The following is a 17,520-nucleotide window of genomic DNA, read 5'->3' as shown; positions in this document are numbered from 1 at the left end:
GGCCCTCTACTTCTCTTCAGACTCCAAAAACATGCCCCTGCCAGGCTACTTACTTCTGAGCTTCAAGAAACATTTAACCGGTACTTGTGGCACCTTAGAGACTAACAAATTTATTAGAGCATAAGCTTTCGTGCGCTACAGCTCACTGCATCCGATGAAGTGAGCTGTAGCTCACGAAAGCTTATGCTCATATAAATTTGTTAGCTCTCTAAGGTGCCACAAGTACTCCTTTTCTTTTTGCGAATACAGACTAACACGGCTGCTACTCTCATTTTAACCAGTGTGCACGATAGAGAGAGATGCAGGCAAAAAGAAAGAATATTATTTGTATCTATTTTTAATGAAGCAAAAAACTCTAATCAAGTCTGGATTTCCAGAGATTGTGCCTATTCTGAAACTAGGGAATGCACAGGTCAAACACTATAGTCTGTTTAATATATACTTAATGTACTTTACATGCAATCTTTAAAATGACAGTAGTAACCGTGTGATTCCATTGCATTACTAGGCCTTATGTGAGCTCCCTCTGGTGGGTAATTTGCCAGCTTCAAGATTCCTTCTTAGTTTATAGAATCAGAAAACAATACACACACACACACACACATATTTAAAACAATACACACACACATATTCAAAACAGACAAGGTTGTTGTTAAAACAGTCCTTTCCAAACCACAGTGCAGACCTCTGCTATTTATGCTGTCCTCATACTGTGCATGGAATTTGTACTGGGAATCCTGTGGGTGGTACAAATGCAAAATAAGGCGCAATTGGGCCAAATTCTGTGCAGGTGTAAATCCATTGTATTCAGGCTTATTGTAGTCAGTGGGCGTGCATGGTAGTTCACTGTAGTCAAGGGAGTTATGCCAGCAGAGAATTTTGCTGCTATCTGCATTGCTGGTCAGAGAAGAGCATTTAAAGCCTAACTTTGGAAAGCAAGTTCAAATCCTAGTTTGTCTTTATTAAATGCACACAACTACACACAGAAAGAAAAGGAGTACTTGTGGCACCTTAGAGACTAACAAATTTATTAGAGCATAAGCTTTCGTGAGCTACAGCTCACTTCATCGGATGCATTGAAGTGAGCTGTAGCTCACGAAAGCTTATGCTCTAATAAATTTGTTAGTCTCTAAGGTGCCACAAGTACTCCTTTTATTTTTGTGAATACAGACTAACATGGCCACGACTCTGAAACTACACACAGATATCTCTTCATATAGCTAAATATACTAATGTCAGGGGCAGAATCCCTTTACTATCTAATACATTCTCTGTCTAAGCATGATATTCTGTCCAGTCAATAATGTAATAAGTCTTTTCCATCTGTAATACAATGGATATTATGCACTTCCATCAATCCAAACAACAGTTTACCTTTGCAATCTATAGGATTTTTCCTATCACCATCCACAAAGAACTTCACAGTAGGAAACTCTTGAATGTTAAATTCTTTTTTCATATCTTTTTGCTCTGTGACATCAACTTTGCCAAATCTGATACCAGGGGCTTCTTTTTTGAACTGTCCCGCAGCTTTCGCAAATTCTTCAGCCAGAGTCTGAGATGGTCCAGATAAAGAAATGTCTGAAAGGGATCAACAAAGAGAAAAACAATCATGTAGTCATGAGTGTTAAGTCTCAAACTCAAAGCCATTAGGTCGGGTAATAGTTTAAAGGGATAAACAGGGCTGTTGACGAGACACAAGACAATGGGAACCTAACCCATCCAATGAGCCTAAAACAGGAGAGACCTTTTTGATCTAGTTTGTTCATTATGAATGATCAATCTCTTCATGTTTATATGTATTTTTGTGTTTGTACTTGTGCATGTGTAGCAAGAAATGTCATTTAAAAGCTATGATGGGGGCTAATTATTTGGGGGGGGAAACAAAATGGAGTCAGCTGTGATTGAATATTCTGGCCAGATTTTTAAAAATGGGAGCCTACGGGTAGGGTCATTTCATTCATATAAAGTCACTTAAGTCAACTGATTTTGATTTTGAGTACCCAACAGCTCGCACCAACACAGGTTCTTATAACACAGTTTGTGTGTGTTGGAGCTGTGGAAGCAGGTGCTAGTCAGCACTCTGCAGGTGTATGTTGTGTTATTATGGAGAAGGGACAAGAAATGAATTGCCTGTATCTAGTTACTTTGAACTCAAAGGTATGTATTGGATAAATGCTAAGAGTTCTCTAGTTTTGCAACTTGTGGAAAGCACTTTTAAAAGCAAGTTTGTTTAACTTTCTACTGATAAAACTGAGATATGTTATCACCTCATTTGGCTTGCTTTACTATTTAACCTAAAGAAGGGAGTGAAAACTTGAAATACTGATTTCCTTTCAATCCCTGACAGAAACATTTTATGCTTATGTCATTATGCAAGGCACTGAATTTAGCCGTATAGAGTGGAAATCTGTCAACTTCATGAAAAAATTTGTTAGTCTCTAAGGTGCCACAAGTACTCCTTTTCTTTTTGAGAAACATTTTAGTTTTATCAATATACCTTTCAAACAGGGACAGATGAAAAAAATCCAAATAGTCTTGGTTATTTATAAGCCAAATTGTAAGTCCAACGGCACGACTGTTTTTTTAATCTAACGTCTTTTGTACTACCATAGTACTGGAAATAAATAAGTGTCTAAAATTTTCCTAATCAAGACACTGCCTTATATAATAGTACCAAAAAGTGAGTGATCATTTTCATTAGAGCTCTCATAAATGAATGGCAGATAAAACGTTTAATCTAGCTCAGTGATCAGTTACATTTCCCTGCATGATTCATCATCATCGTCATCTTTCTGAGTCCCCACCATAAATCATTTCTCCATCTAACCAGTGCAATCAGGATCATGAATAGTAATACCCAGCAGCCTCTTTTTATTATTAGTTATTTGAGCTGTACGTGGATTCAGTGCAGTAAGGACTCAGATAGGAAAGCTTTGGAATCAACGGCACAAAGCAGTTTATCAGCTGAGGGTCTGGTTACTTGGTTTTATGTGACCTAATGGAGGTCAGGAAAGGCAGAGCTAGTACTCCTGCATTTTAATCCCACTTACATGCTGTGTTACCTTAGTCATGCCATTCAGCAAAATATTAATGTATGTACTTAGCTTTAAACATATGCTTAAGTCTCACCGAAGTAAGTTGGCGTTTCTGTTGGTGCAAATGGGAGATGCATCAGGCCATTAATTTCTGTGTATCTTGGTTCTCCCAAGTGTAAAATGAGTGTGATACCACCTACCTTCCTCCCAGGGTCAGTCTGGAATTGGCTTTGTTGGGGGTGTGCATGTGCTGATTTCATTCTTCTTTTTAACAATAGTTTTCTAAGTGAGTTTATAAGAAGTGTAAGACTCAGACAGGTCAACAGTGCTGGCTCCTTCTGAGCTGTAACAGAAAATATTGGGTGACCTCCACCAAAATCAATGAAAACTTTGCAATTGACTTCAATAGGGTCAGGTTTTCGCCCAGTGAGTTTATGGCAAGGTTGGGCAAACTCTTTGGCCTGAGGGCCATATCTGGGAATAGAAATTGTATGGTGGGCCATGAATGTTCACAAAATTGGGGTTGGGGTGTCGGAGGGGGTGAGGGCACTGGGGGTGAGGACTCTAGGGTGGGGCTGGGGATGAGGAGTTTGGGGTATAGGAGTGTGCCCCAGGCTGGGACTGAGGGGTTCGGAGAGTGGGAGGGGGATCAGGGCTGGGGGTTGGGGTGCAGGAATGAGTGCAGGCTCTGGCTGGGGGTGTAGGCTCTGGGGTGGGGTTGAGGATGAGGGGTTTGGGGTGCAGGAGGGTGCTCTGGGCTGGGATCGAGGGTTTGGAGGGTGGGAGGGGAATCAGGGCTGGGGGTTGGGGCGTGGGAGGGGGTCAGAGGTGCAGGCTCCGGGTGGCGCTTACCTCAAGTGGCTCCGGAAGCAGTGGCATATCCTTTCTCTGGCTCCTACATGGAAGCATGGCCAGGTGGCTCTGCGTGCTGCCCTGTCCGCAGGCACCACCCCTACAGCTCCCATTGGCTGCAGATCCCAGCCAATGGGAGCTCTGGGGGCAGCACTTGGCGTGGGGGCAGCATGCAGAGCCCAGCCCCCTGGCTTCCCCTATGCATAGGAGCCGGAAGGGGGCCATGCTGCTGCTTCCGCGAGCTGTGTGTAGTGGCACCTTACCCTGCTCCCTGGCTGGAGCGCCGGAGGGGGGCAAGCCCCAGACCCCACTCCACAGGGGGAATTGGAGGGCCGGATTAAAACAGCTGGCAGGCCTGATCTGGCCTGCAGGCCGTAGTTTGCCCACCCCTGGTTTATGGGTTTTGTTAAAAATGCTGACTTACAATTTTATTTTCTCAAAACATTAACCTGTTAGATTCTACTAGCTTGTTTCTCATGTAAACTATTTTTAGCTCAGAGATTCAGAAGCTGTTATAAGCCCATGCATCAGGTGCTAATATGCTAACTGAAATTTTTGTTAGGAAAAAAAAAGTTAGTGGGACCTAGGATACCATGGTGGTTAATGCCACAGAACTTTCTCAATGGAAGGGACTTCTCTACATAAAATAAATGAGACTGAAAGCATCTGTGGATCAAACTGTGATTTAATTACCTGTAAAGTTACAGTTTCATCAAATAAAGTAATTTTGGCTTTATAGGAGGATAAAATCTATAAGAAAATTCTAACTTTAGTTGCTCTCTCTTTGCTAACTATAAAAATGGTCCTACCAATCTCCCCACCCCCCACACACACACGCACACAAACGTTGTAAAGTATTTGCCCTCCAGATTAAACTTTGTATGTAGAGTGCCAATCCAGGCACATTTGTTATATTCCAGTTGTAAACTACTGTAAAGAAAAGTATTTGATAGAAAATCTGACCTACCATGTACATAAATGGCTAATCCAAAGTATAAAAAACTTCAGAACATATGAGGCAATGTTTGCCAAGCACATGTAGGTTATGCTTTAAAATAGGCAAAGAGAAAATTACTGCATTTTTAGTAACACAGGCTGTGGTAGACATGGAGCCAGTTGGACACCATTAAATTAGGCTCGAATAAAGACTGGGAGTGGATGGGTCATTACACAAAGTAAAAACTATTTCCCCATGCTAATTTTCCACCTGGAAGCTGTTACTCACACCTTCTTGTCAACTGTTTGAAATGGGCCACCCTGATTATCACTACAAAAGATTTTTCTCCTGCTGATAACAGCCCACCTTAATTGATTAGTCTCTTTATAGTTGGAATGGCAACACCCATTGTTTCATGTTCTCTGTGTATATATATCTTCCTACTGTATTTTCCACTGCATGCATCCAATGAAGTGGGTTTTAGCCCACAAAAGCTTATGCCCAAAGAAATTTGCAAGTCTCTAAGGTGCCACAAGTACTCTTCGTTTTTTTTTTTTTACTGGGTTGTTAGAATTTCCTGTATGAATGTATTGATCTAGCTTAATAGGACACTATTAGAAAAAGAAACAGCAAAGCAATACAGTTATAAGTATTAAGCATGCGTGTAGTCCCTCTGATCTCAAGAAAAGCACATGCTTAAGTTCTTTGCTGAATTGAGGCTTTAATGCTTAAATTAAGGAAGAAAATGCTTTTAAATTTAACTTTTAACCAAATTTTTGATACTCTCCCACTGACATAGCACTGTGCACACCGGCACTTGTGTCAGTGTAACTATGTCGCTCAGAGGGTGGATTATTTACACCCCTTAGCAACATAAATTCTGCCGACATAAGCTGTAGCGTAAACATAGGCTGAGGCTAGAACAACTACACCGATTCCAACGTCAATGGGATTAGGACATGTGCAGAACACAGGGGTAGATGCAGTTGGACAGCCAGTCTGTTGGAATGGAGCTTAAGACAGAGTTGGCAAAGGTCACCATTGAAAAACTTCTGTTTCGGGTGACAAGACTGGTAACTACACTACAGATACCATCTCTATTGCTTATCAATCAAACGCAGCTGTCGGAAAACGAATGATCTTTAAAATGTCATCAGACCAATAATTAGATTTTATTTGGTAGGGGGTGGTCTTCAGCTAAATGTCAATACTTTATTTTTAAAATATTTTAAAATCAGTATTTGGGGATTTTAAAGGACTGACTTTTACTGACTTGTCTCCTTCGATCATCACTAAATTCCCACTCACCCAGTCTCATCACTGGTTTGTGAGGAGTTCTTCTGATGATCTTTTTAAAATGGACTTGAACTTATTAGTGCAAGTAGATTGTGACAAATTGAGCATGGGCACAGCAGACAGCAGAAATAAAATATCCAGCATCTGAAACTGAAGACAATTCAGGTTGCTTAGTTCAGGTACAGGAAGAGGAAACAATAGGACATAAAGATACAGTTGTTAAAAGAATCGCTTTTCCTCTTGCTATTCTCCTTATTTTCCTGCTGTTCTCTTTTCATGTTGCTAGTCTCATTCTTTCTGACTTTCAGTAAAAATCAAGCAGCAATGAGTGACTTTTAAATTGCTTATTTTTACCAAGGGGAACCATTCACATGCTTATGCAATGTTATGAATCATTTCTTTGTGTGAGGAAAGTGCCTGAAAAGAAGGACAGTGGTCACTCTTCTTACCAGTTCAGCTGATTTCCAAAGCTTCTGTCGCTTTAGGAGCGAGAGTAAGAACATGGAGATTTCTGCAGTATCTCCATCTTTAGAGCAAATCATACACACACATGCGTGGTTTGGGGGGCAGTTGTTTGTTTGTTGTGTTTTGCCTGGTTTTTGCTTCTTTCCAATGTATAGAAAAGGCCTTCACATTTTTGGTTATTGTTGTTAAAAAAAATAAGTATTTAATTCCTGCTTTTCTACATTATCAATTCAAGTCTTGTCAATGTTGTTTTCCTGGGCAAACTCAACTGGAGAACTAGTATGCTTAGGATTCTGGGTGGACTCCTCCTGAAGGTCGAAACAGCAGCCTGGATTTCTACATAGACTGCTTCCGCCGACGTGCACGAGCTGAAATTGTGGAAAAGCAGCATCGCTTACCCCATAACCTCAGCCATGCAGAACACAGTGCCATCCACAGCCTCAGAAACAACTCTGACATCATAATCAAAAAGGCTGACAAAGGAGGTGCTGTCGTCATCATGAATAGGTCGGAGTATGAACAAGAGGCTACTAGGCAGCTCTCCAACACCACTTTCTACAAGCCATTACCCTCTGATCCCACTGAGAGTTACCAAAAGAAACTACAGCATTTGCTCAAGAAACTCCCTGAAAAAGCACAAGAACAAATCCGCACAGACACACCCCTAGAACCCCGACCTGGGATATTCTATCTGCTACCCAAGATCCATAAACCTGGAAATCCTGGACGCCCCATCATCTCAGGCATTGGCACCCTGACAGCAGGATTGTCTGGCTATGTAGACTCCCTCCTCAGGCCCTTCGTCACCAGCACTCCCAGCTATCTTCGAGACACCACCGATTTCCTGAGGAAACTACAGTCCATTGGTGATCTTCCTAAAAACACCATCCTAGCCACTATGGATGTAGAAGCCCTCTACACCAACATCCCACACAAAGATGGACTACAAGCCGTCAGGAACAGTATCCCCGATAATGTCACGGCTAACCTGGTGGCAGAACTTTGTGACTTTGTCCTGACCCATAACTATTTCACATTTGGTGACAATGTATACCTTCAAATCAGCGGCACTGCGATGGGTACCCGCATGGCCCCACAGTATGCCAACATTTTTATGGCTGACTTAGAACAACGCTTCCTCAGCTCTCGTCCCCTAATGCCCCTACTCTACTTGCGCTACATTGATGACATCTTCATCATGGACCCATGGAAAAGAAGCTCTTGAGGAATTCCACCATGATTTCAACAGTTTCCATCCCACCATCAACCTCAGCCTGGACCAGTCCACACAAGAGATCCACTTCCTGGACACTACGGTGCTAATAAGCGATGGTCACATAAACACCACCCTATATCGGAAACCTACTGACCGCTATTCCTACCTACATGCCTCTAGCTTTCATCCAGATCATACCACTCGATCCATTGTCTACAGCCAAGCGCTACGATATAACCGCATTTGCTCCAACCCCTCAGACAGAGACAAACACCTACAAGATCTCTATCATGCATTCCTACAACTACAATACCCACCTGCTGAAGTGAAGAAACAGATTGACAGAGCCAGAAGAGTACCAGAAGTCACCTACTACAGGACAGGCCCAACAAAGAAAACAACAGAACGCCACTAGCCATCACCTTCAGCCCCCAACTAAAACCTCTCCAACGCATCATCAAGGATCTACAACCTATCCTGAAGGATGAGCCATCGCTCTCTCAGATCTTGGGAGACAGACCAGTCCTTTCTTACAGACAGCCCCCCAATCTGAAGCAAATACTCACCAGCAACCACACACCACACAACAGAACCACTAACCCAGGAACCTATCCTTGCAACAAAGCCCGTTGCCAACTCTGTCCACATATCTATTCAGGGGATACCATCATAGGGCCTAATCACATCAGCCACACTATCAGAGGCTCGTTCACCTGCGCATCTACCAATGTGATATATGCCATCATGTGCCAGCAATGCCCCTCTGCCATGTACATTGGCCAAACTGGACAGTCTCTACGTAAAAGAATGAATGGACACAAATCAGACGTCAAGAATTATAACATTCAAAAACCAGTTGGAGAACACTTCAATCTCTCTGGTCACTCGATCACAGACCTAAGAGTGGCTATACTTCAACAAAAAAGCTTCAAAAACAGACTCCAACGAGAGACTGCTGAATTGGAATTAATTTGCAAACTGGATACAATTAACTTAGGCTTGAATAGAGACTGGGAATGGATGAGTCATTACACAAAGTAAAACTATTTCCCCATGGTATTTCTCCCTCCCACCCCACCCCCCACTGTTCCTCTGATATTCTTGTTAACTGCTGGAATTAGCCTACCTGCTTGTCACCATGAAAGGTTTTCCTCCTTTCCCCCCCTGCTGTTGGTGATGGCTTATCTTAAGTGATCACTCTCCTTACAGTGTGTATGATAAACCCATTGTTTCATGTTCTCTGTGTGTGTGTATATAAATCTCTCCTGTTTTTTCCACCAAATGCATCCGATGAAGTGAGCTGTAGCTCACGAAAGCTTATGCTCTAATAAATTTGTTAGTCTCTAAGGTGCCACAAGTACTCCTTTTCTAGTATGCTTATGACATTGCAGATGTCATGAAAGTAAAATCTGATTAACTGAGAGGGAAACTGATTTTGAATCAAACTGTTTAAAAGTTGGATTTTCGCTTGCCCCTATTATTTATAGATTTGTATTCCAGGAGCACCTAAAGGGCCCAACTGTTATGAAGGCCCTATTGTGCTAAGTGCTGTACAAACACTTAGTGAGACATAGGCCCTGCCTGAAGAGTTTATATTCTGAATAAATAAGATGGACAAACAGTAAGAGGGAGAAATGCTATTGTCCGCATGTTATAGACGGGGCTCTGAAGCACAGAGAATACCATCCCCAAAGTCACACAGAAAGCTTACGATGGAACTGGGAATTGAATCAAGAGCTCTTGAGGCTCATCAAGCCAGCCTTCTTAAACACAGAGACATCACGAATGAGACACTGATTTTTTTAAAGAATGCACCTTATTAGACTAAATCTATTGAAATGTGATCATTAGGGATGAGATTAGCCAATACAAAAATAGTGTATTTAATGGCCCTACAGCATCCTTCAAATGAGTCTACATGGAAGCACAGCAGTTGTCTCCATCTTTAGCTAATTGTCATCTGCCTCCAGTTTCATTCTGCAGTCTTTATTGATGATCCTGGTGATTACTGTAGTAGCAGTGAACCTGCTTGCTGTCAGGCTAAGTACTGATTTCCTAGCTGACCATGCCAGAATCTCAGAAGGCCCACGCTTCATCTTTCAGTGTGTAGGTTGCTTACTCAGTTTCTCCGCAGACATAATTTTCCCTGTAGAAAACTCTTGAGGGGGCCTGGAAGTCAGAAGGGCTTTGTTTTAATCCTGTCTCTGCTGCAAACTTTCTAGTGAACTTGAGCAAGTCATTTAAAGCCTGATCCTACTGACATTGAGATCAATGGGAAAACTCCCCCTGACTTCAGTGATGCAAAATGTGGCCCATAATCTCTTGGGTCAGTTTCTGTACTAAATTGGGATAATACAACTGTGATGTTATATGATTAAAATATGACCATGTAGGTCATTGTTAAGGCTAAGATTTTGTCACAGTTATTTTTAGTAAAAGTCACGAACAGGTCATGGGCAATAAAAATTCATGGAGCCCGTGAACTGTCCGTGACTTTACTAAAACTAACCAGGGGGGTAGGGCTATGTAAGGGGGAGGAATGGAGTCCCATGGGGGGAGAGAGAGGGACTGACGGGCCAAGCTGCAGAATGCTGCAGGGCTAGGACGCACGGCTCTGGCTGCAGCCCCTGGCGGAAGCTGCAGGGCTGAGATGCATTGCTGTGGCTGCAACCCCCACCAAGCCCCGGACACCACAGAGCTAGGGCTCGCAGCCCCGGCTGAAGCTCCTGGTGGAAGCCATCAGGCAGGGGTGCTTGGCTTCAGCTGAAGCCCCTGGCAGAAGCTGTGGGGCTAGGGTTGCAGGATCCTGGTTCTAGCCAGCACCAGTTGCAGGGCCAGGGTGCACGGTCCCGCCTCCACCTCCTGAAGCATAGAGGTCTGGTAAAGTCTTGGAATCCGTGACCTCTATGACTAAATCGTAGGAAAAATAAATAATCAAAGGAAAAATAATCTGGCAACTGTACGGTATTAGTTGACTTTTTTTTAATGGCAATCACTGTATTTGTTGTTCATCTGTGCCCAAAGCCTAAGGAATGCCATTAACTTGTTACATTTCTTTCCTGCCAACTGAATGTAGAACCCTTATAATGTGCTAGACTGAAAGTACTAGGAAACAATTTCTGTTTATCCACTGAACAGGTACCCTGGAATAAGAGTGCCCATGTGGGGAATTATACTGGTATTATCACACTGGTTTAAATTCACACCTTTGCTTGTACTGATATAACCGTCCTGTGTAAAGAAGCCTATAAAGTGGGGTGGGCAAACTATGGCCCGTGGGCCGGATCCGGCCCATCAGGGCTTTGGATCCGGCCCACGGGATTGCCCCTTGTGGTGCCACAAGCCCCGCACCACTCTCAGAAGCGGCCGGCATCATGTCCCTGCGGCCCCTGGGGAGGAGGTGCAGAGGGCTCCGTGCGTTGTCCTTGCCTCCAGGCACTGCCCCCCGCAGCTCCTATTGGCCGGGAATGGGGAACTGCAGCCAATGGGAGCTTCGGGGGAGGTACCTGGAGGCATGGCAAGGGCAGCGTGCGGAGCCCTGTGCCCCCGCTCCCCCAGGGGCCGCGCAGGGATGTGGTGCCAGCCACTTCCTGGAGCGGCGCAGCGTGGGGCCAGGGCAGGCAGGCAGGGAGCCTGCCCTGGCCCCGGTGTGCGCTGCTGCCACCCCGGAGCCGCTTTAGGTAAGTGGCACCGGGCCAGAGCCCGAACCCCTTCTTCCCCCTGCCCCCCAGCTCCCTCCTCTAAGCCCCCTGCCTGCACCTCGCACCCCTCCTGCACCCCAACCCCCTGCCCTGAGCCTCTGGCCTGCACCTCACACCCCCGTCCCTGAGCCCTCTGCCGCACCCCTCCTGCACACTGCACCCCCCTCCCACACCCTGTGCTCTCTCCTGCACCCCAACCCCCTGCCCCAGCCCTGCATACAATTTCCCCACCCAGATGTGGCCCTCGGCTCAAAAAGTTTGCCCACCCCTGCTATATAGTCTAAGTGGGGCAGCTACTGTTTCTGTAGCTCTGCCAGAGTGCAGTGGAAACAAACCTACCAACTGGCTTGTCTTAGAGGAGAGCAGCTATTCACATACCCCACCAACTTCCTAATATCAGAATGGTTCTCCTCTAGACCAGCCAAAGGACTCAGTACCTGAACCTACCTCTCCACAGCCCACCGGTGTCTCCAGCCTAGGGTATCCATGGAGACAGGCTCTTGAAGCATCAGTTTCCCCCAAAATATGCTGTGAATTCCACGCATGCCTATAGCCCGCCCTGGCACACAGTATTATATAGACAGGGTGACCTGATAGCAAGTGTGAAAAATCGAGACGGGGGTGAGGGGGTAATAGGAGGCTATATAAGAAAAAACCCCAAATATCAGGACTGTTCCTATAAAATCTGGACATCTGATCACCCTATATGTAGATTCAATATAACACACCATGCAGAGTGTAACATATCAATCCCTCCAGCCAACATCTGTCACTGGCAGAACTGTTTATCTGCAAGTTATATATTCAGGAAAACCCCAAAAGGGAGGCTGTATGGCCTAGTGGATGGAGCACTGACTGGCCTCAGAACTCTTGGGTTCTATTTCCTAGCTTGGCTACTGGCCTGCTGGGAGACCTGAACAAGCTTTTCACCTCTCTCTGCTTCAGTTTCCCTGTCTGCAAAGTGAGGATAATTTCCTGACCTCCTTTGTAAAGTACTGAAGATCTACTGATGAAAAGTTCTGCATAAGAACTAGGTAATATTAAAATTGCTGCTGACCCATGCTAATGTCACTGTCCTCTCCAGGTTAGAGCTTTACAGGAAAGGACAAAAACCATTCATAATTATTTAACTCTCCAAAGCTTAAGATACCAGATACAGCCCTTTTTTGTGCTAGGTTTAAATCCTTTAAACACAGGGAACAACCACCAGAACATACAAACACAAGGGAAGGTATTTTAAGCCTGAGCTGGTTTTGTATTCAGAGAGGCTTCCCTTGTCATAAAAACAATGATTATCTGAGCTAGTGCAAGGTTTATTATAAACCAGGTAAGATCCAGGGGCAGCCTGTGGGAATCCTGCAGTCTGCTGAAATGACTGACAATCCTGGCTGGAAACAGGCATGAGTGGGGCTGCTGCCACCCTTGAGGCATGCCCATCTTTTATTTTCAAGGTATATGAAACCTGAAGGGGGCTATGTATCAATACAAAAATTGCTGCCATTCTATAAAGTCCATACTGCCTTGACTCCCGTAAACCTTCCCTTCTGATTTCCCCCTTCGTTACTGTATTTCAGTCATTTTCCCAAATCCACAAACACATACTGTACTGCAGAATATTTCCAAAGTATGGCCAAACCCACGCCAAATGTCATCAGAATATAAATATTACCTCCGCTAATCTGAGCAGCTGGGGCTGAAGACTTATGGACACCGTGGGGTGGTCCTCTGGGACAGCAAGGAGGTACATCAATGGCAGACTATATAGATTTCTTTACACAGGAAGATTATATCAGTACAAGCAAAGGTGTGAATTTAAACCAATGTGATAATACCAGAATAACTCTCCACATGGACACTCTTATTCCAGGGTACCAGGGCCTTATTTCTCTTTGGAATAAAACTGTCCACACAAGGAGTTACACCATTTTAACTATATCGGTATAATTATACAAGTACAACTGGTAAAACTTCCCTGTAGACCATCCCTAAGCAGGGGGTTCCTCCTGCCGGTAATAAGTACTCCATTCCTCCATCCTAATGGAAATTCAAAGAATATTGTTATACTGGAGAGTGTGGTAGCCACAACCAGTGTGTCTTAGCTGTGAGCAATCACAGACTTCACTGAAACCAACACCAAACCCTTTCCCTCAGCCTGAACGAGGGAGCAAATAATGCTCCTTGTTTCTGATAGCTGAAATAATAGAAACTAATGCCCAAATATGGACCAGCATAACAAGGCTGGAATAAGAAAAGGAGTACTTGTGGCACCTTAGAGACCAACCAAATATATATTGAGCATAAGCTTTCGTGAGCTACAGCTCACTTCATTGGATGCATTCAGTGGAAAATACAGTGGGGAGATTTATATACATAGAGAACATGAAACAATGGGTGTTACCACACTCACTGTAACCAGTGCATCACTTCGGTTACAGTGTGTATGGTAACACCCATTGTTTCATGTTCTCTATATTTGTAAATCTCCTCACTGTATTTTCCACTGAATGCATCTGATGAAGTGAGCTGTTGCTCAAGAAAGTTTATGCTCAAATAAATTTGTTAGTCTCTAAGGTGCCACAAGTACTCCTTTTCTTTTTGCAAATACAGACTAACACGGCTGCTACTCTAAAGGCTGGAATAGAAGCTGAGCTGAGCTGTGGGCTGTGTGGTGCTGAGAAGTTTCCATTGCAAATGCAGGAGCTGAAATTGGTTGGATTGCAGCAGTATGTGTGTCTGTGAGAGGGAGAAGCAGAAGGACATCAGAAAATCAGCTAGGAAAGCCAAGAAAGGGGCAGAGAAGCATTGGCAGCACGGCGATGAGAGGAACAGGAAGCCAAGAGAGAGTACTTCTTTTGGGCAGAATGCTGGCCACAGCAGACTTGGAAATGTGAACAAGGAAATTGCCTCCTGTTGTTTGTTCCGACTGTGCATGGGAAAGAGGAATTTGTATACACGCTTTGTAAATAAACAGGACTGCACCAAAGAAATACCAGACTTGTATCATCAATTTCTGTCATAACAGAAACAACCCAGAAAGGCCTTGAATATTGGCTAACCACTTAGGCTAAAAGGGACAATAACATTTCCAGCTGGCTACTATTGGTTGACACACCAGAGCGCACACAGCAGTCAGACCGTTCTGGTGGGGTCAGTCAGTGCCACCTGAGATCACATGCACAGTGCACATATGGTATGTGGCTAAGATAGCCATATCATGTCCACTAGTGTCCCCTGAAATACAGGAAAGAAGGTGGTGGTAAATTTTGAGTGCCATGGCATTATTTCTAAACTGCATTCCCTAGTTATGATTAACGCCGCTCTTTTGCAAAAATGAAAGAGAAATTTGAATTTCTGCTCCCTGCATCCTCTCAGTGTTGCCTCTCCTCTTGTTCTTACTGCAGAGCACAACCTATTACAGAGAATGAGCTAGTGAAGAATACAGAAAGGAGATAGATTTCTGGGTCCTCACTTCATGCGATTCTGGGACTTTGCCCTGTTTGCTTTGCACTGCGCATTTGACTGGCCCAGTGCTGCCAGACAGAAGTCAGTGACTTTTCTTTTTTGCAAACTTTGAGAGAAAATGGGCCTTGGACATTGTGCTGAGCTGACTGACACCGGAAGGTTTGGGCTATCTGGAGAGGAAACACTAAAGATTGTCCCGCTGAATACTGTGGGGTTGGTAAGTATGTAATGAGATGCAACGGGAAAGGGGTTGGGGAGGATTAATAAGGGACAGGCCTGAATTAACCCCACATGTGGACCTTATATTGACAGCTAGGTTTGGAGCAGGGTTTGCAGATCAAACCCCAATCTGTAATGGACCAAAGCCAAAGAACCCAAACTTTGCAGAATTTTTTGTTCCATCTCATTCTCTCTCCATTCTTCCACAATCAGAGATGGGCCCAAGAAGGATGATCCAATGCTGACTCAGGAGGACTAAGATTAATTCCTGGCTGTCCCACAAGCTTCCTGTGTGACCAGAGCAAGTCACTTCATCTCTGTCTCAGTTTCCCATCTGTGTAATGGTGATAACAATTAGAGGTGTGCGAAAATTTGTAAAAAACCCTCATTTTGGGTCAAACTGACAAAGAAATTTTTCAGAATGTTTGGTGAATCAAAAATTTGGAAAAAAAAATTGTTTCTGGTTGAACTAAAATTTTCATTTTGATACTGACCATTATGAATCTTTCTAATATGTTGTTTAATAACATTAAAAGATTTCTTTTAAATGAAAAGTTGTTTCAAACAGAAAAAGCAAAATGTTTTGCTTCAAAAATGTTTAAAACAAAACATTATGATTTTTTTCAGATTTTTGCTTTTGTTTGTTTTTTTCAACCAAAACAATTTGGCAAAAGTGACACAAATTATCAAAATGTTTCAATGTCACAAGATTCTCATTTTTTTGCCAGAAAAAAGTTTCAGATGAAAAATTTCACTCAGCTCTAATAATGTCTTCCTTTCTCCCACCCCTTATCTGACTTCTCTATTTAGATTGAAATCTCCTCAGAGCAGAGAATGTTTCTTATTGTGTGTGTGTGTGTGTGTGCGCATGTGTGTGCGCGTGTGCAGCGTCTAGTGCAATTGAGCCCTGGGTTCAGCTGAGGCTCCTACATGCTACTGTAATACAAATAATAATGAAAGTTTGGCTACAAACGCTCCAAAGTCCACAGGCACTTGGACCTGGTGCTTTAGTTCAGCTCATTGTAAAGCTTGGAGCCTTCTGTGAAATTTGGATTCTGGCTTGATTTCAAACATCCCATTGCCAATTTCAGAATGTTGCATTCTGAGCTTTTAATTGGGGCCCCTCTCTAATGACACTCCCAAATTAAGGCTAAATTAGATTCAAAAACTCTGACTGGCTGAGCCTATTCTGCAAACTATCTGTTTACTGAGCACTGCGAGTATGGTACAGTCAATAGTGAAGCAGCCCAAGGTTAAGCCCTAGGAACGGAGCCAGCTTTGGGGTTTTCGCTGTCCTAGGCAGACTAAAAACTCTGTCACCCATAGCGCTTAGTCACTCACAAAATAAACCTGTCACAAAACATCTTCCTGCCTCAAGCAACCTCCCTTTCTGCTTGTTTGGCAGAACGGGCTCTGCCTGAAAGCTTGCATCATCTTCTGGCTATAGTGCGCTCTCATATCTATATAAGACATATATAGGATTCCCTCATCTCTATAGTTACACCTACCTCTTTTCCATAAAGTCTATTGAGCTACTGTGCAGTGTTAAGTCTCTATGCACTTGGAGCTCAATCCTGCAATATGCTGAGCAACCTGTCCTGATCCCACCAATGCACTAAGTGTTGGTTTAAGGTGCCTGAAGTCAATGGAGATAGTCCGTACTTAGAAGTTCAGTGTGTCTCAAATGATTTGCTGGATCAGAACAGAGTGAGCAAGTGAAAGACTGAGCCCTTAGAGAAGATGGCATGTGGAAAAAAGGCTGAAAACAATTGCTTTGAGGGTATTTCAAAACAAAACCAATATGATCATTGTTTTATGATCGCTATTTGCCAGGACCTTTTAGGAAGAAAATGTTTTGCAGTAAAATGTCTGCCTGAATTAGAGACTGGAGAGACAAGGTAATCTCTTTTATTGGACCAACTTCTGTTGAAGAGCCAACTTCTGTTGGTGATTTGAGCAGAGATAACACATGGTCTCTGGATTAGAGAATGACAGATTGGTGTCAGTAACTCAGAATTCTAATTTTTCTATGTTTGCAGGGGTTACGGTACAAATGGTTCTGAAGTAACACTTGCTCACAAATGAGCTACACTAAAAAGACCACATGGGGCTTATTACTGTCCGTGCTACAGGAGATGGATCTCAAACGGTTTAGAGGATTAGATCTGCTCTCTGAATTTATCTGACCTTGGATCAGATTGTGCTGGCAATATCGTGCCCAGAGGCTTTCCCCATCCCTGATCAGGCTGGCTGTGTTTTTATTTGTGTGCAGCTTTTCTGTTGGGATGCTTCTCAGCAGTTACAGCCAAAGGTCTGTGCTGGAAGAGTTAATTC

General features: G+C 43.6%; 2 protein-coding genes across 2 annotated transcripts in view; one reads left to right on the top strand and one right to left on the bottom strand.

Annotated features, from left to right (window-relative positions):
* The window catches only part of PDILT (protein disulfide isomerase like, testis expressed), a 41,785-nt gene that overhangs the window by 21,992 nt on the left and 2,273 nt on the right, over nt 1–17,520 (bottom strand). The window contains exon 2 of the mRNA XM_043493934.1: nt 1,375–1,581. Within this exon, the coding sequence (XP_043349869.1) occupies nt 1,375–1,581 (207 nt within the window). The remainder of the gene's footprint in view (nt 1–1,374; nt 1,582–17,520) is intronic.
* Nucleotides 15,051–17,520, top strand: part of LOC119862452 (acyl-coenzyme A synthetase ACSM4, mitochondrial-like) — a 29,853-nt gene continuing 27,383 nt past the window's right edge. Inside the window, 1 exon segment of the mRNA XM_043494319.1 lies at nt 15,051–15,184. The gene's annotated coding sequence lies outside the window, so the exon portion shown is untranslated.

This window comes from Dermochelys coriacea, chromosome 10 (genome assembly GCF_009764565.3).
Source record: "Dermochelys coriacea isolate rDerCor1 chromosome 10, rDerCor1.pri.v4, whole genome shotgun sequence".
NCBI classification, from domain to species: domain Eukaryota; kingdom Metazoa; phylum Chordata; order Testudines; family Dermochelyidae; genus Dermochelys; species Dermochelys coriacea.
The sequence above is the reverse complement of the archived record's forward strand: the minus strand, read 5'-3'. Positions and strand labels throughout refer to the sequence as shown.